Source organism: Ciconia boyciana, chromosome 1, assembly GCF_034638445.1.
Source record: "Ciconia boyciana chromosome 1, ASM3463844v1, whole genome shotgun sequence".
NCBI lineage: Eukaryota > Metazoa > Chordata > Aves > Ciconiiformes > Ciconiidae > Ciconia > Ciconia boyciana.
In genome coordinates, this window is record NC_132934.1 from 616210 (window position 1) to 635468 (window position 19259).

Genomic DNA, 19259 nt, shown 5'->3' on the forward strand with positions numbered 1-19259 from the left:
TCCCCTGCCTGCACTGGTGGGCCTGAGCTCCTGGGAACAGGAAGAGTGGTGATTTCTGCTCCTCAGGCAGACAGCGTAGTCCCCAGCAAAGGTAGCACTTCTCTTTTTATGGACAGAGTTGGTCCAAGCTTGCAGAAGAAACTCGTGCAGCAAGAACCCAGCGCAACCTTACGGTCCTCAGCCTCAAGCCCAGCTGCATGTACCGCCAGGGCAGGCGGCTGCTGCAGTGTTACTCAGCTGATTCTTTGGACCACTGTAAAATTGAATTCTCCCCAAGATTTCTTCAGGAACAATGAGAAAACACTCCCCCTCCCCCCCCCTTCTTTTGTTTCTAATACAGCAATGAAGGTTTTCCTTCCTTTTCATCCTTCTCAGTTTTAAAAATTGTTTAGACGTAAGATACCATGAGTGCAAAATAGTAGGATACCAAAAAAGTCACGTCCATCATCTTGGCCTCTTCTTGTATAGGAAGCAGATAAAAGCGCCCTGTCCTCAGAGTTAGCTTTAGTTTGGGGGTCTTTTTTATCCCTTCCTCTTGGGATGATTTGCATTTTCTGCCTGACTTGGAAGTCTATGATCTGGCATGCTGAATTGCTGCCAAAGTTGCTTGGCTTTAACACCAGTTCTGCTGGCTTTGCTATTTTGAAGATGCTTCAAGAGCAGCCTTTCCTCAGGAGCCACGCACTTGACCAGGTAGTCGTCTCTGCTTGTTCAGTTCAACATGGCAGACTGCAGCCTGGACTCATGCCAGCACATGCAGCTGCAGTATTCACTTTATTCATCCACTGATAACTATAAATCATACCAACAATTTCATGGGATCACTGGCGGCTGCAGTTTGAGCAAGCCAAGGTAAAGGCTGTAAGTTGTCAGGCATTTGATACACTACACGGAGACTTTCTGTGCCCAGGACTAAAAGCATCTTACAACCTGCCCTGGTGCGATGGTAGTTTTCAACTCTTAAAATTCTTAGTGAGAAAATTCAAAAGGGGATTTTGGGTCTCTTCTGTATGGTCTGAATATTTGTACTCTCACTTGCTATCTTAGCCCCTACTGTGATTCAAGGAAAGAGAAGTTTGAAGAGACAGGAATTCTTCAGTCTTTATTAATTTGTCTTCTGTATTTGAGGGGGAACCATTATTCTGCTGCAAGAGTAAACTTGCATGGTAGATTTTGAAGCTCTCCTTTAACTGATCATTTTCACTGATGGGTTTTTGGTCAAGATCTCCACTAGCCACCAAGATTAATCTGCCCTGGTCATAGAGATCACTTGCAAACTCAACAGAGGTGAATAAGTGACTAGAGAGCCCACCAGTTTCCTTTCTACCTATGTGGAGAGCCGACGTTCTCATGGCAGGACGTCTGAAGACTCTTCCCTTCTGAGCTAACACTTCGTGTGTTGGATTTCTTTCTGGAGTAATTTGTTTTAATATTGTAAAGAAAACATGTAACCTTTGAGTGAGAGAAATCCACTTACTTTGCTTTGAGGCTATTTTTTATCACCATGAAGTAATATAGGTAGGGGAGGTAGCTGTAGCTGAAGAATGCCAAATGGCCCTCGCAGAGGAGCAGTCACACGAAGCCTGTTTGGATGGGAATGACTGGAGGCTGTTGTAGGAAGCTTCACGTGCACTTACGTCCTGGTGTAACCTAGCATTGGCCCAGCTAACCAGGTGCAGGTGCTCCTGCATTGGAGCTGCTGAATTGTTGGTGTGGTAAACTGCTCTGAACACCAAGTGTAGGACACCCCGAGGGGAGGTGGCGAGGAAGAGTCTGGCTGTGGAAAGCGGGTTAGGTCGAGGCAAGACTTGGGTAGAAGTTCTCGCCCCAGTGGTGTACAGCCTCTAAGGCAGGTAACTCGTCTGCAGCAGACTTGCTAGGGTCTGTAGCAGGGAGAAGTGTGGAGTGCCTCCATTGGGGAGAATTATGCACATACGAAGGGCTGGGAGAGGGTCCAGCCTTAGGATATATGTAGAACTTCCCATTGGAGAGCAAAATGCTTTCCTTGGCGAACCAAAATTGCACTTGGGTGTGCTTCTGTTTTTGCACTGGGGTGTGCTTCTGCTCATGGGCAATGTGGGAATGGATCATTGCCCACGCATAGTTCTGTAGTGTGTTTTGAGGTCTGTGTCAATGCAGGTGTATTCAGTGGGATGGTGGATGCGTCTTTGGAGTGGAAGACGTCTGTATCCATGCCTGACTGACAGGAGGACTCCATTTCCATGTTGCATGCAGGCTCCATTTCCATGTTGCATGCAGACCCTGACTTCTCATCTGTTGTCAACAAAGGAGCAAGTGGCGTCTAATGAAGGCTTCTTCAGTGTAGCCAGCATCAAAAGCCTCCCCAGGGCATTTCACTGGAAGGTTATGAGGCTGGTTGACAATCATTTTTTCTGTTCATCTGGGGGCCCCATATGAGTCTTTCCTATTTTCCCTAATTTCTTTAACTGCCAACTTGTCTCTCCCTTGGTTTTTTATTAATAAACCCAAGTGAAATCTGTTGTTGCGATGAAAGGACCCTGCAACATCTGCCAGACAGATTGTATGCAGTCAGTTTATTAATTTGATGGGGCATTTAAAATCAGCTTTTATAATTGCATTTTAATTTCATAACAAATAAAGCAGCTGGGCAGAGTAAAAAGTTGGGCTACTGTGGCATATACTGGGGGCTCACTGACTCTAGAAATGCCTTGTGTTTTACAGCTTGACCCATCAAGGATCTGTGAACTTCATCAGATAATGGGGTTTGAGAGTCTCCCAGTTCTGGGAGTTAGGAAGACTGTAGCCTCGTTGTGCTGATACTAGAGACTGTACCTTCCCAGGTCTAATGTCCCCAAGACCTGCGTGGCACAATAGGTGGGCTTCTTCTGGAACGAGGATACTGCTAACATTGGTTCACAAACACTCCTGGGATTTGGGTATCGAGAGTGTGAGTAATTGTGCACTTGAGGAGATGTAGCCTGTGCGTGTGGTATGTGTTCAGGCTTACCAGACTATGTGCATACCCTTGGGCAGTGTGCTCGGGTGTTGAAGTTGAGCTTGGACTTAGCAGGGCTCAGAGCAAAGGATTTAAAGCCATATGAAACTTTACAGTGCTTGGCTTACTTCCAGTTTTGATTATGTCTCAGTATAGACACAGGCAAATTAAATGGAAAGGAGGAGAAACCTTTCCTAGTGTGGGAAGACAATAATAGGAAGAAACTCAGAGCCTGATAAGTTCTGGAGCTAAGTGAAAGTCACAGCACAATGCTGCTGCTCAGAAGAGGAACTTGACCAAAAAATGGGTCAGTTGCTGATGACTTTTCAGAGCTCAGCAACAGTAATTTACAGCTGACATTGAGCAAAACTGTGCTGTCGACACGGTTCTGGCAGCTTCCCTTTTTCTAGTACGGCAGTGGCTCAGAACTGAAAAACATGAAGGTGAAGAGTGTGGTTGAGAGGCCATGTCATCTCCGTGTTACCCTCTCAGACAGATTTGGGTGCTTTGTATAATACACAGGTTACATGAGAGATTGTCCGGGACATGGAGTTGTTGTGCAAGTTGAGGCAATGTTTGCTTGTTTGCTGGGAAATTATTTTGGAATAAAAGTGCCTAGAGAGTTGTGTACGACAGAAGTACCCATTTCCTCTTGACCTGATCTTGGATTACAAGTGTGTAGTGGTGTTGTTTCCATGATGTGATGTACATCTAGTCTTGGAGTGAGGTCAAGGTACCTGTTCAACTTTTTTTCATTTTGTAGCCTTCTGGAGTTTGTCTTTGCTTGTAACACGTCTTCCAGGGACCAACTCTGCTGGGGTCGGGCTGGATATAGACTGGAACAAGATCTTAGCAATGCAGGCAAGTTTACGGCTTCAGCCACGCTTGGCAGCTGCGTATTGTAGCTAATCTGGAACTGCAAGTAATCCTGCGTGCCTGGGGATTTAGGAAGCCCTGAAGCCCTGTGGCCTATGGACAGCAGCAGTGCTATGAGCATGAGGGTCCCAGGTGATCATCTTCATGGATTACCAAGCGCTGCAGATATGCCGCTTGGAGTCATGTATGAGGTTTGAGAGAAACACGAACACTGCGTCAGCCTTTCTACCTCACCATTGAGGGCATCTTACATGGTCGGGGTGGCTTCAGGATGTCCTTTCTGTCAGAGTGGTCAGTGGAAGGTCTCTGAAACCCGAGTCTGATACCCCTCTCTGGGCATCAGCACACGTCTCAGTGCTGCTTGTTGCAAAGGTGCAGTATGATGCCTCTGGGCTTCCGAGGTGTGCCTTATCGCAAGGTTTGGAAGTCTCTGGATTCAGATTCTGTATCTGTCTCCCAAATGGCTTCCTGATAGTCATTTAATAGATAAAACAAGCAGAATGGCTTTGTCCCTTGTTTGTAGCTCGATACATAAGATGCGAATTATGATGTTTTTCTGCCCCTCAGGGGGCTGAAACGAAATTAACTTGTTATCTAGCAACTTGGCCACGACAGCTCCCAAGGACACAGAAATCCCACAAACAGGGCAGTGGGTGCGATCCAGGTGCAGTGCCTGAGCGAGGCTGACGGGGAGCTGCAGGGGGTCGGAATCGAAGGGAACGCACCGGGGTCCCGTGTCTTGCAGTCCCCGGGTCAGCGAAGGAAAGGGCAAGTCTGAACGGCGCCGGAGCGGCCTAGAGAGCGTGGTGATAAGCAGGTTTGTGTTGGAGTGTTAGGGAAGGTCACAGGGAGTAGCAGGACTGTCCTCAAACACTGCCTCTGCCACTTTGCAGAGGAATGCTGGAAAGAGCAAGGTCCCTCTTGGCACTGCTGAGGAGTCAGGATTTGACGACATCGTTAGAGCAAGCGGGAAACCTTGGCGGTGAGTTAAGTGTGAGGGACCCCAGCAGAGTTCAGTGTGGGAGTCTGAAGGGAAGATGAGCAGAGCTATGGGTAAGGATTGATATGAGGAAGCCTGTGAAAAATGAAATTAAGGGTGTTACACACTGGGAAGCAGGGCCTGCAGAGTTTTCCTTGTTGCCCTCTAGGTTGCTCTCTGTCTTCATGCATTAACTTGTCCCCAGCACAGCAGAATCTGAACTGGAAGTCACGTTCGCATACTGCAATAGCTGTGTTGGAATATCCGGGGTCCTTTCAGCTTCTCCCCTCGTCAGGGACTCCACAGTGCTGTGAGTGAGGACAGCGGTCACGCGTGCTTGGCTGTGAAATCGCTTGTTTGTTTGATTTTAATACCCTGGAATAGATGATGGGTTCAGTATATTATGACCTTCTGAGTCTGTGTCATTAGCTCAGGGGTGACAAATGGGAAGAGTTCAAATAGGACCTCCCGACGCAAGAGCTGGCCGGTACGTGGGATTAGTCAGCAACTCTGTTACACACCTATCTTGCATCTTCATCTGGGAACAGAGGTAATAAATTGAGGGATGTGTTGGAGAAAACTACTGTGGCACCGGTGTTGTAAGTGTAGAGGCCCCCAGGGTGTGCTTGTGTCTCCACCAGCTGCCACTTTACACTGCCTGCCCGGAGGAGACCTTCGCATATGGCTCATGGTGACTCCATGCCCTTGGGGGAAACCTTTCTAGGGCATATTCCCTGCAGCATGGGTCGATCCTAGTCTTCCGGCTCTCACCTCTCCTTGCAGTAATGGCTCTAGGCAGGAATAACAACCAAAACATTTTTTAAAATATACCACCGACTGCGAAGACTGAAGGGGTCTGTAGGCAGCCCAGGCTCAAGCCGAGTCTGTGCAGATGCAGGTGGCTGGGTCATGCAGCTTCTCACGAGGAAGCAAGGCTTGGGGCTGGAGCGCTCTGCGGGCTGCGCTGTGCTCCAAGCACGGTGCCGTCCTCGGGACTCGCCTCGGAGAAGCTACGAGGAAGAATATCGCAGTGCACCCCCTTTATGGGAAAACGGCTGATGCTGAAGAGAGAGCCTGGCTTCCTCAGAGCAAGATGGGGACCGTGCCTCCTGAGCAACCGCTATGGGAACTGGGCCGGTGGCTGCTGCCAGAGGGATCGCCAGCACATGCCAGAGGGATCCCTGCACTAATAGAGCAGGAGAGGGAAATTGTCTTGCGAGACAGAACAGAGGAGGAAGATTCTGCTTGAGCAGTGAATGAGATGAGGGTTGGCCTGAGCCCAGCCTCGTGAATAAATGAGCAGCTTGGTGCTAGGAGTGACATTTCTAACAGGGAGGAAACGATAACAAAGCAAAGCGGGGCAAGTCTGTATCTGAGAGACTGTGTAAGAAGGCAACTTCTGGGATTATTCCGGAAAGGAGCAGTCACAGATCAGTGAGTAGGGGACTCAAGAAAGGGAAAACCTGTGGTCGCTGTGGATTGGTTTTTGTCTTTTTCTTTTTTTTTTTCTTTTCTTTTGGTCTTGGAACCTGTGAAGCAGAGGAAAATGGGAGCTTGAAGAGGAACAGTGGTAGGAACAAACTAAAGAGTTTTGCAGTCCAGCCACCTGTGATGTCCCTAGCCCATGTGAAAGGCATGTCTTGGTAGCGTCTAGAGTCCTGTCAGGTTGGAGACCCGCATTGTGCTGTGCAACACACAGGACCAGATCCTGGACCTGCAGGTTGTAGAGTCAAACAGTAGAACAGCTGGCAGTGCAAATACGGGGTGCAAAGAGGTGGTATTAAAGAGCTGACGCTGCTGAGCTGGTTCTATACGTAGGCTTTAAGGGTTAAATGGGGTTGAAATGAGTGGGAGGAACACAGGAAAAAATGTAGTCTTTGGTCAAGACAGCTGCCTTGTCATTTGCACCTGCCTGGGGTCCATAAGCATCACTTCAGTAGGGAATTTTCCACGAGACCTGAAGGGTGCTACAGTGGATCTAGGGAGAAGTTTGCAGGGGTACAGTGGAGTGTGTAGGAGGCAGCATAAAATGGTCTGAACGACATGTTTGGAGGTGAGTAAGGGCTGCGAATGGGGTGGGGGGAAAGTAGGGTCAGGTCCATGGTAGAACAGCGGTGGAAGGTGGATCTGTGCCTCCAAGGGCAAGGTAGGAATGTCTGCATTTGGTATGAGAGTGGAGAGGGAGCCAGCGAGAGAACCCTCAGGAGTGGTTGAGAGAAAGCCAAGATGTTTTCAGCAGCTGCTGCAGGCTTTTCCTCCAGCATCCTGCAGCAGCAGGTTAAAGGATCCTTGCAGGCAAACCCAACTCGAGAATGTGGCAGTCACTTGGGCTTCTTTGTTCAGGCCATGGAGCAAACAGCAGTATAGCACGACCCTAGGAAACAGCAGTGGGACTTGACTGGCCGGGGCTGGCATCCGGAGCTGATTAGCTATGACTTCCTTCATTAAAGAAGTTTTGTCCCAGTATATCTTGTTTGTTAATCTCTTCAAAGCATATTTAAGCATTTCATGTGCGCATCCCCACATGACTTGGTATATGCCTCATTACCATGTTTATAGCTATTCAAATTACCAGTGACCTTCAGAGCTGATGGTTGTGTGTATGAGTTGCCCAGCTTGCATCAATGATTTCTAGGCCTCGGTAGACCATTTGTTTCTCTTCTCCTGTCAGCGCCAGCTTTTTCTTGACCGCTGTGGTATTGCCCACTGGCTCCAGGGCCCCTGCGGGAGAGGAGGGCTGTCACAGGCGAGTTGGGCTCACAGGGAGTTCTGAGCCTGGCGCCGAAGGAGAAGGGCCTGACTTTGCAGAAGAAAATGAAACAGGCTTTTGGAGTGACTTGTCAGGAGAGACTGCTGAGAGATGGCATCCGCATGTCAAGTCAGGCCCTGCTGAAGTCCAGCTGAATCTAAGCTGCTGCTTTGAGTGCTGTCCTTTCGGTGTGCCAGGCATGAACTGTTGTAGCTCCAGAGCTCCTTGGCACCCATCTGCTCCTCTCCCTGCCAGCCCAAAGCCCGTGCTCTCTGTACCTCATTTCAGAAGAAGTTGCGCGCTTATACAGCAAGAAAAGTTTGAATGAGCTGACTGAGGCTGAGGTACCTACCTTCCTCACCTCAGCCTTCACTGGTAAGACCAGGCTTCAGCAATCCCAGATCTCTGAGACCAGCGGGATAGTCCATGGCAAGGTAGGCATACCCTCAGTGGAGGAGGATCAGGTTAGGGAACATTTGAACAAACTGGACATGGACGAGTCCATGGGCCTGATGAGATGCACCCATGAGTGCTGAGGGAGCTGGCCGATGGCTTTGCCAGGCCACTCTCCATCATCTTTGAAAGGTCGTGGTGGTCAGGAGAGGTTTCTGATGACTGGAAAAAAGCAAATGCCACTCCTGTCTTCAGGAAGGGCAAGGAGGAGAGCGTGGGGAACCCCAGGCTGGTCAGTCTCACCTTGACCCCTGGGAAGGTGATGGAGCAACTAACCCTGGAAACCATTTCCAAACACATGAAGGGGAAGGTGGTGATGGGGAGTAGCCAGCCTGGATTTGTGAAGGGGAAATCCTGCTTAAGCATGCTGATCGCCGTCTGCAGTGAGGTGACTAGCTTGTTGGGTGAGGGGAGAGCAGTGGATGTTGTTTGTCTTGACTTGAGCAAGGTTTTAATGTTGTCTCATGTAACATCCTCAGAGACAAACTGGTGAAATACGGACAACTTTAAATTTTTCCTTTCATTAGAATAGACTCAGTTTGCTGTTACCTTAAAATCTGTGTTCAGCTTGATGAACTCAGGCTGAAACTTTAGTCCTTCCAATCCTCAAGAAGTAGCAAATCTTAAAAAGGAGTACTATGATTGAAGAGCCAAGCATAACAATACAAGAACAGAAGGCTCTGGAGAGCTGGATGAGCTCTCCTCCACGAAGGGCTGGTTTGGAAGTTGGAAATACAAAGTACTAGAAAAGGGAAATTTTCCACTGGGAAGTGTTAGCAGAGCTTCTAAAGCATGGATGAGAGCAGCGGGAAATAAGGTACGGGATTTGGGTCTATTCCAAATTGTGACAACATCATAACCTTTGGAGAGCAGGAGCATTTGCATCTCAAGAAAAGATCTAGAGAAAAGACTGAAATGAGTCTCCTGTTTGGCTTGTAAATCAGGCTTGCTTGTTTGTTTTTCCCTTGCTTCCTGTAGGACTAATGCCTAGATACAGGCAATCATGAAGTTCCTCTTCTTTGGGGAATTTGCTTTGGCTGGCATGGAGCAGTGCTTAATTTATTAATAGCTCTGGTGTTTGGATTTAGCTATGAATGACACATGGGCACTATGGTGATGGGTGCAGGGATAAATCTGATAGTGCTGTCTGCGAAGTGTTAGGAGGGAGCTGGATTGGAAAGGTAGCAGCACATGGTAGAGTGTGGATGTGTCTGTGCCTTCTGCCAGTTGGGATATCAAATACCATAGTAATTCAGGTGTTTATTTGTTAACTAATTAAAAAAAAAAAAGTCCACTCAGTTACCAGCAACAGGAATCCCAGCCTGGCAGTACGACCATGGTCCATGTGTGCTGCTGTGTGCGTAATCGCACACTTTTTTTTTCCTGAGATCAAAGTCCTGTAAATCCGCCAACTGGGAATTAAGCCTTATGTTGTATTCCCACCACTGGCACTTGTCTGCCTTACCTGGGAAGGACAGCTTTCCCTTCCAGCCCTGCGTGTTGCTTGGGGCAGGTGGTGAACACCCAGGGGCGGCAGGAGCGAGTTCCCCGGAGGTGTTGGCCCGGACGGACGTACCAAGAGCAGAAGGACTCCTGCATGGTCGGGGCTGCTGATATTTTGGACCAAGACAGGAAAAGAGGAAAAAAAACCCACATTTCCTCAGAGGTCTTTGACTTGGAAGGCACCACTGCACTAATGAAGAGAGCTAATTACACAGTGATTTGTGTAGAGATTATCAGCTGGGGCAGAAAGCAGTGCAGCTAACACGCATGAAGCCTGAACGCTGAAGGAGGTGCAGGCAGGGGCCCCGGGGGTGGTGGAGGAGAGCAGGATGACGCAGCGGTGACAGGCAGCAGTGCCATCATTTGGGCACAGCGCTCCTGCCTCCCCCCTGCCTCCCCCCTGCCTCCCCGTGCTACCATGAAGCGGAGACATCCAGGAGAGAGGAGGTGACCGTGCTGGCCTCCACGGCCCCTTATGGCCTTCAGGACAGATGCCTCACCGTGTTTCAGCTGTAGGTGGAAGTGTCTTCATGGGGAGGAAATCTGAGAGGACGGCTTTTTGGGAGTGGGCGCTCACGCTTTCAAACTGGGCATTTTTGTGCGTTCTGCAGAGTGCCCAGCCTGTTCTGAGGTGATAGGTAAAAAAGTGAGGAGCGACGGGATACCAGGAATTGTGCAGAATCCTTGTGCTATGGAGAAGACGAGCAGTAACTGCTGTTCGTGGGGCTCTGACACCACGCACAGCCATAGGATACTTGCATAGCCTTGTGATACAAATTTTATTATTATCAAAGAGTTTATCTCGAGAGCTATTCCCACCGAGGATCGAAGGTCCGGTTGCTGGGGCTCGTGTCGTACCATTGGTCCCATTTGCTTGGTGGTTTCTTGCATCTGGAGCTGAATAACTGCTCATCAGCTCTGTTCATTCTGCGTGGTTGCAGTGCAGCCTTAGGAGACAGTAAGGTTTCCCTGTGCTTGCTGGTTGCCTCGTCACTGTCATCTCGTTGCCAAAGGGCCTTTTCGGTAATCGGTCACAGGAGGTTCCTCGTCTTGTATGGGCGCCTGCTTGATGGTTGGAGGGAGCATCCAGCAGCCTCCAAGGTCGCTGCCTTTGTGCTGGGTCAGGTCCCGAGGCTTGTCCGCAAACCTGCGGTCTCTACCTCTGGGAGGAGCAGCTCTCTTTAACTGCCAAATTCACTTGAGTATGTTTCAGATCGTAGGCAAGCTCAAAGTGAAGATGAAGTTTCTGCTGTCAAAGCCACAAGGATAAGTTATGATTACAAAGTTGAAGAAACAGCCATAGGAAAAAAAGCATAAGATAAGATGATGCAAGTTTAAAATAGACCCAACGTCAGCCTTTTACTTCACCTGTTGCCCAGGGATTTGTTGAGGAGGTTAAGAATCCAGTTTAGTGTCCCTTCTTTGTATGAGGGGGTTTTATAACGGCTCCTGAAGTTTCAAAGCAAGTCCCAAGAAACCCCGCATCTCTGTGCTAATCGAGGGGATCTCTCGATGTGGCGGGCTTGTTTTTAAGAACTTGTTATCCAGATAATGCTGAGGGAATACTTTTCAGATGGTTTGAGATTTCACTCTGACAGCAGGGACCCCAGGATGCTGACTCTTCTGTTTATTTCTCATCTGGATGTCAAATGAATTGCCGTTATGAATGTTTTCCAAAGGATGTATCAAAAGCTTATCACTTTCGGGTGATGTGCAGCAGTTTCTCTTGATCTATAGCATTTTTAGACTACATCTAACACATTAATTCACAATCTGTTCCAGAGACCACTGTGTTACAAAGAGTTAGGAAAGCGTGGTGAGCCACGGTAACCTGAAAACGTATGTAAGTGCTCTCTTTCTCCACTTTCTTGCATCAGGGTGGTGCAATTAATTGGCCTTGTAAGTGCTTGAATTCAATTGAGAGGTGCACATCAGCCATTTTCTGGGTAAAATAGGGGTAATATCTGGGCACTCTGGATATAATATATAAATAGGGAACATCCAGACAGATCGGTAACTATTCTCACCTCCCTTTTATCTCTCTTGCATTGTGCACATTTTTGCTCTCTTGGGTGCTCCAGGAATAACAGTCATTTTCTCTGTGGCCATAGGAAATGTAGTGGTCACATAATGTAGTGGTCACATCTGACACATTTTTAAATGTCCCAAAACAATCCAGATCTTTCTTGCAGAGCCTGCTAGCATAAGGTGTGGGGGATCCAGTCGCAGGGAACTAGGAGATGACAGGTGACATCAAACACACATTTGCTGGCAATGGTTTTCATAGCAGAAACCTCAGACTGTTTTGTAACCTCAAAGTGTGCTGCTTAGTCTGCTTTGGACCCCAGTTCATTCTTCAGGTGTAATAAGAAGTACTGATTTTGTCTGTAGCTCTTCAGTAGTTTGTATCCTGGCTACCTGAAAGCCATCCTTTTCAGCTGGCAATTGGTGAGGAGTTCAAGCTGATAGTTCCCTGGTTTAATGAGGATGCTCCTGATGTGATTCTCCGTTAAAATCTCCTTGACTCTGAATTCATTTAATCTTCAGAGCACATTTCAAGACTTTCTTTCTGTTCTCTAAGCTTTGAGCAAGTAAAAACAAGGCTTAATGGGTTGGGAGAATTTTGCTGTGGCAGCGAAGTACCTTCCTGTTTTCTGCTCCGTTTACAGTGAAACGGCTCGTGGTTTTTGAGCACGGGCCAGTCAGGACACCCCAGTTCTCGGAGTGACTTGTATTGTTGCCTTGGCCAATTTCTTTCCTTCTTCCCGTCTCATTTTCCTTATGGGGCTGTGATTTCTCTGTTGCTCTGAGGATGTCAGAAGTTACAGTAGGTAGCATGTTTCCAGGAAATGGTTTTATCAAAGCCCATGTTATGTCTGGGTCCCCCATCAACAATTCTTCTTACAAAGACAGATGCTACCAGTTCGCTGTGTAATTTTTGCAGCACATGGCTGCATGAAGGCCACTGTCTACACTGTCTCTCTTCTGGACATGGGTGAAAGAAGCTTTTGAAGGCTTCTTGAGGTGCTTTCTTCCTCCAGACCACTCCTGACCCCAGACAAATTTTCTGTGCTCTGCCCTTTTGTGTTTCTGCTGCGTTAACACGATACGATGGTCATTCTGGCCTTCCCTTTTTCTGAGCGTCCTGCTCATCCTCATGTACCTGTTTCTTTCTTCCCACAGTGCTGAGTATTGGCGAAGGTGGCTTTTGGGAAGGAACTGTGAAAGGAAGGACTGGCTGGTTCCCGGCAGAATGTGTGGAAGAGGTGCAGATGCGACAGTATGATCCACGGCAAGGTAAGCTGTTTTCTTAGGCTGAGTGTCTCTCAGCAGACACACTGAACAACCCCGGAAATTCAGAAGTATTCATTTTAAATTTCTAGCAGCCTCTGAGTTCGCCCATTCTGTGCAATGGGTGATGGATGCATCTGAAGAATTGTATTGCTCAAGGTGTTAGTTTATGATAGTGAGTGCATTAGCATCCAGTGGTAGACACGCTGATCCACGGTAAGTGTGTGGTGCTGTCGTGAGGAGAGCGATCTCCGGTCCCTTTCGCAGAGATCGCTGCAGTCGCAGGGTGTTCTGCAGCGATGGAGCAAGAGAGTGTGACTGTTGATCTGAACCTCCAACCCCACATTACGTTGTAGGAGACTTCAAAAGAAAGCAGTAGGCGGATCCTGAGTAATTTACATGTGTTTGTTCTAGTCCAACAGAAAATATTAAAAATGGCTGTGACTTGGCCCTGGCACTCCTGACCCTCCATCTCCAGCACCAGCCACCACCTAACAGGTATTTGCTGTTCCTGGAGGACAGCGGTGTCAGGAGGAGCTGCAGATTGCATGTCCCAAACAGTATGGTGTTCTTGGAGGTCACCGTGACTTAACGGGTTTCCTGCTGTTGTGGGGTGTATCACCGCAGCTTACCCCTCGTCACTGGCAGCGGCCCGGGCAGCGTTCCTCCAGCCTGAGGACTGAGTGGGAAACACTTCTGGCAAGCCTGAACTTGTCCCGCTGTAAAGCAACTGAAGAGAACATCTGGATTATTATTTTTTTTTCAATGTAGCACTTAGGAGAGGGGAGAAGTGGTCCTGATTTGGCAGATTCAGTGAAGTTCACTTTGCATATTAAATGAGCTTTAAAATTCACACAGCTGGATTCTGGTAAGTGAGGGTTAAACCTTGATTGTGAAGTTGGAAACAAAGTTGCAGAGAAGAGAAAGGCAAATCAATAAAATATGGTTCTCTGTTTTGCACAACAACTAGTTTTAATTAGTTTCTGGAAGCCCAAACCCACTTATACAGTCTTTTCTTTGCTCTAATCCCATTCCTTCCTGAGAGTTTTAAATGTGTATGTTTGCACCCTCAGGCATCTCCGTACCAGGATGCTTGGATTCCATAAGTGAGCCACTAACTCTGTGTGTGCTGTGACGAGTATGTGGCAGGTTGCGTGTCCTCTGGGACACTTGTACGTTAGCCCCTGTGGCTAAAGTATTAGGTGCCTTTGGGACCTGGTCTGGTGGCCATGGAGGGCGTAGTGGGAGTGGATCTCCACCGGTCGCACTGCCAACCTGCACACTGCGGGGTCTCGTCAGCAAAGCTTTTCTCCCCCCGCCTCTGATTTGGTTCAGCTGTTAGCTCACCAGTCTGCAGTTCCAGCTTGGGTTCCCAGTGCTCATGCATATTCTTTCTTAAAATTATCTTCATATGTGCTTCATCTCACTGCACTGGTGACCTCTGCCTTTGCACTCTCCTGGCCAGAGAAGGCTCCTGTCTGAGCGCGGTGTGGTGAACTCAGCTGTGCTCTGGGCCCATTAGAAGTGAGGCAGATGTGTTTCAGTTGTGCTGATGGGAAATGCTTGATGACAGTGAAGGCTTGAATGGGATATTCCTCCTTTTTCAGGGGTGATTAGGGCTGATGAGTTGAGACTTCCACTGATGAGGTTCCACCCTCTGCCCTCTCATGCTGCTTTGGAGCTCTACTCTGGAGCCATTCCAGTGTACAGGGGCTGTTTGCCCTGTCCTTTTGTGATGGTAAATAAAAAAGAGAGCAGACTAATCAATGTGGCTTATAAACCCTTCCTGTATCTAGGAGTTCATGTTTGCTGGGTGCTTTCTTGGAGAATGTTACGTGTTTGTATTAAATTGAAATTGTGTAGTGAAATGTGAAAAACAGATGGTATTTAGACACTGAAGCTGGAGCAGAGGTATGAGTATTTTCCTCCAGTTGTCCATACTGTTTAGTTGTTGGCATATCTGCCAGCGTGGTTTTGGCTTTTGCCGACCTCTACTTTTCCAGACAAAGTTTGGGCACAGTTTTCAGGTACAGATTGTTTGCAGAAGGTAGTTTGGATAAGACCATCATGTTTGTGCACAGAAGAAAGGTTAGCTGCATAGACATGATGTTGCTCTGCTATTTCTCATCAAGATCACAGAAAGAGAAATGTCTGTCTTATGAGTTTAAGTATAGCCCAACAGCTGATCAGGCTGTGCACTTGTGGAAAGGTTTTGGCCTGACTATACTTTGCTGGGGAACAAAGCCACATCAGGCTTGCGGACATCTCCGACTGTGTTTATTGGTTGAGGAGAGTAGCAGGGTTGCATGGCAGATACCTGACTAGACTCTTGTTGGAACAGATTGAAGATGACTGTGACAAGGATGAGAGCAGCTCAGGAAATTCATTGTGATCTTCATTGAAATTCAGAGCGCGCAACTTTCAGGGTTGACATTTTGGAGATGGTATTAGGATGTTCCTTTAACCTGCATGTATTTTCATGCTTTGAGGGAAAAGGCCATGAGCTGCATATTGATCTACCTAAATGAGCCAGGTTCTTCTCTAAGGGTGCCTCTGGGTCAGCACTTCTCTCCTAGGTCCCAGTTCGTAGATGCCACAGTGATTGTTGACTATGAAGGAAGATGTCCTGTTGCCCACCTCTGTTACAGGCCCCAAGGCAGAAACTGAAGTTTCTCACTTCCCAGTGAGGATCTCCTTAGATATCTCCTGTCTGTGGAACTGAAGTCCTTTGGGGCCTAAACAGAGTTTCTTTGGTAAATAACTCAAACTTTCTGTACGCTCTAAATGTATTTCTTCTGGCCCTACTGAGTTGGAGATCTCTGCTTTTGCCCGTCTTCCCATAGAGATGATCCTTCTTGTATCATCCTGACATCCTGAGAGGAGATCCAAGTTCTAATTATCAATCCCATCACTTCATTACACACTTTTATTCCTGTCTGCACCTCCTATAATACCATACCCTGTATTCTACTTAAAGTGGTGTGACATTTCTGTTGGATTCAGGGAATTAATCTTTTTGTGCCTTCCATGTGGTTGAAACAGGCCTTGTCTTTCTGCCAATATAGGATCAAGCTCTTCAGGTGGTCCTCGCAGCTGTTGGTAGTCTGAGATCTGTGGGTGTAAGAACCTGCATGCGAACACCAGCTAGTCAAATCTCCCTGTCTCTGGATCCATTATGAGACTATGGCGTGCAGACCTGCCTTTGGGCAGTGGGAGTGCCTCCCCTCAGATCTCACGCTGCATCATGTGATTCTGCACAGGAATGTCTTTGCCTCCCTGAGTGGAGGCACTGGTGGAGCTTGGGACTGGAGGGACTGTGCTCCCGCTCCCGCTTGTCGAGCAGCCACTTGGAGCTTCATTCACGCTTGCAGAGATGCTGTGGAGTGTCACTAGGGGACATGACAGGTACCATGGCTGGGCAGCACTTGTACAAGTACCTGAGAGACTGCAGATCTATCTCCAAGTGATGTAGGAAGATGATCTTTCATGGTGTGAATGCATGTAGGGCTCTGACTAAAACGGAACAGAAAAAGAGGTTGTTTGTCAGTGACGGTTTTTCAGCATGTCCAGCCCATATGTATATCTACCTCCTACTCTCCTTCCTTTCCTCCTCAGCATGTCCCCAAGGACCACGTAGCTCAGGGTTGAGAGAGCACCAGGTCACTAAGCATGAGTTGCCTGATGTGCATCATCAACGAGGGAAGGAGGCACGTGCCCCTGGGGCTGGTGCTAGAGGAAAGCCCTTTGCCTGGCGTGGCGATGCCCCAGGCCCACGCGAGTGGTGGTTCCCAGTGCTGGTAAGTCACCTGCTACTCAGCCCCTGAAAGCATTGAGAGGAGCAGCGCTCAGTGAAGGGACTCTACCCAAACGTCTGGTCCCTCAGAAATCAAAGTGGCTTTAAACCGAGAAATGAGGGGGCGTGATTTGGATAGGCTGCTATCTGCATTGCTAGTTTTAGTACAAGAAGAGAAAAATCAGGTAGACGTTGACATATCTTTGCCCAAAGGAGCACAAAAGCGGAGGCAAGTGGACAGGTGAAAGCAACAGCAAAGCAGGCAGACTGCTCTGAGAAGAAGCTGTCTTCTCTGCCGATGAAATTGATGGTGGCCAGTAAGATAAGGCTGAGGTATTTGGAATACAAATGCCAGCTCATGAGCGCAGAGGGGAAGAAGCTGAGCCAAGTGGTTTGGTCAGTACAGCAGCTGTTAGGGGTGAGAACAGGCCAGAGCAGCTTGTCTGTGCTCTAAGGAAAGGTGGAGGTGATGTTAAAGCTGTGAGTGTCGAAAGTGCGTGTGATGCATGGACTGTGCAGAAACAAAGACGGGCAAAAACATACCTTTACGTTGCTTTAGAAAATGATGGTGGAAGGTATCCTGGTAATAAGGATAAAGTCTAGATTTTTGTATTTGATAAAGAAGAAAAATGTAGCGAAGTAAATGGAATTTACTATCTTCAGTGAGTTAAAATAGAGGTGGAATTTTGAATGAATATTTTAAGTCAGAGCTACAAAAACCTGCTCTAAAGTGTATTCCTGGCAAAAGAGAAATCTTGCAGGTAGGGAATCCAAATGCCATTGTCCCTAGGCCTGTATGAATAAGCAGAGCTCTCAAAGGACAAAGACTAAGATTCATCTGCAAAAAAATCTGTGTCAGGGGATCTGAAATCAGAAATGTAAGATGCAGCTTGCCAAAAACTCGGCTGAGATAGACCTTGAGAATGTTAAGAGGAGTAATAGTAGATTCTTCAGCTGTACAAATAAAAGAGTAAGGAAAGAGGATGTAGACCTATTAAGCAAAAAGAATGAGAGAAGATCAAAGCTAATGAGATAAAGGTCCAAATCTACCAGAACAGCTCCCTGTCAAAACAGGCATGATGTTGGATGGATGGGCTATGGTGGGACTGAGACTGCCAGCTGGGGAGAACTATGTCAGAGCCCTGAGGGCACTAATATGTCTTAATGTCCCTGACCAGCTTCACCTGGGGTCTCCTCCCACACCACTGGTCCCAGGAGCTCTATTTAAGCTCAGACTGTGGCTTTCGGTCCCTGCCTGAGCTATGTTGGAGGAGTCCTGGTCTCCAGCTCAGTCATAGTCATGCCCATGGCTGGCCATGGACCCTCTCGGTCCAGACCCCAACCCATGGACTGATTTCCCAGCTTGACCTCAGACCTGCCTCATGATCACTGGGCAGGTCCACAGTCATTAGACCTGGCCTTAACACCGACCCGCAGACTGGCTTCCTGGCTTGTCTTGAGACCTGCCCCTTCGCTGTGCTACTGCCTTATGAGCTGGACTCCTGGTGGGACCTGGCCACCATCTCTGGGTCTGTACTGCTGGCCTTGCTTGAGTCGTGGCCAGCGAGGCCCCTGCCACGGCGGCTGTGGGGTCTTCTGTGTTCCTGGCCCCCCTCCCTTTGGGGGCAGCCCTGCCCTTGCAGCCCCCAACAAACCAATGACACCAGCGTTCTGAAAAAATAATAAGAAAAATTACTGGCACGTTAGCAAAGATTTCAGTGAGGTAACGGTGAACCTTGTGCGTGGGAGCACTCTGGGCAGCCCCAGTCAAGGTGCTCCGCATTCACTGGTACAAAAGTGTTTAAAGCAGATTTTGAAGGAAGAGAGAGATGGAGGAAGATGGGAAAAGGGGTAGGACAGAACGGTGTTTAAACAGGAACGTTTTTGTGCTAAAGGAGATTGATTGGCTGTGTTGGCTATGGAAATGCCGTTGTTCCAGCTTGCTTAGATTTCAGGACAGTGTCATGTGGGAAATTATGAGTAAAGCTGGAGGAAATTTGTCATCTGTCACTAGCTGATTAACGATTTCACCTATTACATGCTTTCACTAATAGCTGTGGCCAAAAGAAAACCAAAACGTGCTGCTAATGTTTCCTTGTGACGTTTTATGAGGTGAGAACATTTTACTTTCATTGCTGCATGAGTTGGTGTAACAGAAATAGGATGAAATTCGGTAGGATAAAATGCAGGATCTTGCACTTAACGGAAAATCTTCTCGGTAGTTGCAAGCTAACATTTTACTTCTTGAAGCAACAGGAGGAGGCATATTAGTGGTTCAGGAGATGACTGTAGTGTTATGTGTCTGCGAACGAGGCAGACGTGAACCTGGGATGTCTTGTACAAGGCATTTCCAGTATGTGGGAGGTGTTAGTGCTACGGCACGGGGAGCTGTTAACATCTGATCTGGAGTTGATTGCCATTCTGATCACTGTCTGTGGGAAACGGGGTTCACATCGCTCTTGTTCTCCTTGTGTGCACACGCTTGCTGTTGGGAGCTGTGCTGCTCTCATAAGAGAAATCCAAAGTGTGGGCAGCCTCCGTATGCTCGGCAAGGAACCGAAGCCTCAAGGGTGGGATCCCATCTTGGACAGGAATTGAGTAACGGCTCGTAGGGCTGGGACTCTCTACATGCTAAGCT

General features: G+C 48.0%; 1 protein-coding gene across 5 annotated transcripts in view; it reads left to right on the forward strand.

Moving 5' to 3' along the window:
- SHANK3 (SH3 and multiple ankyrin repeat domains 3) overlaps nt 1-19259 on the forward strand; it is a 372580-nt gene that overhangs the window by 205958 nt on the left and 147363 nt on the right. For all 5 annotated transcript variants that reach the window (XM_072856101.1, XM_072856081.1, XM_072856107.1 and 2 more), the window contains exon 13: nt 12721-12834. In XM_072856101.1, coding sequence (XP_072712202.1) covers nt 12721-12834 — 114 coding nt within the window. The remainder of the gene's footprint in view (nt 1-12720; nt 12835-19259) is intronic.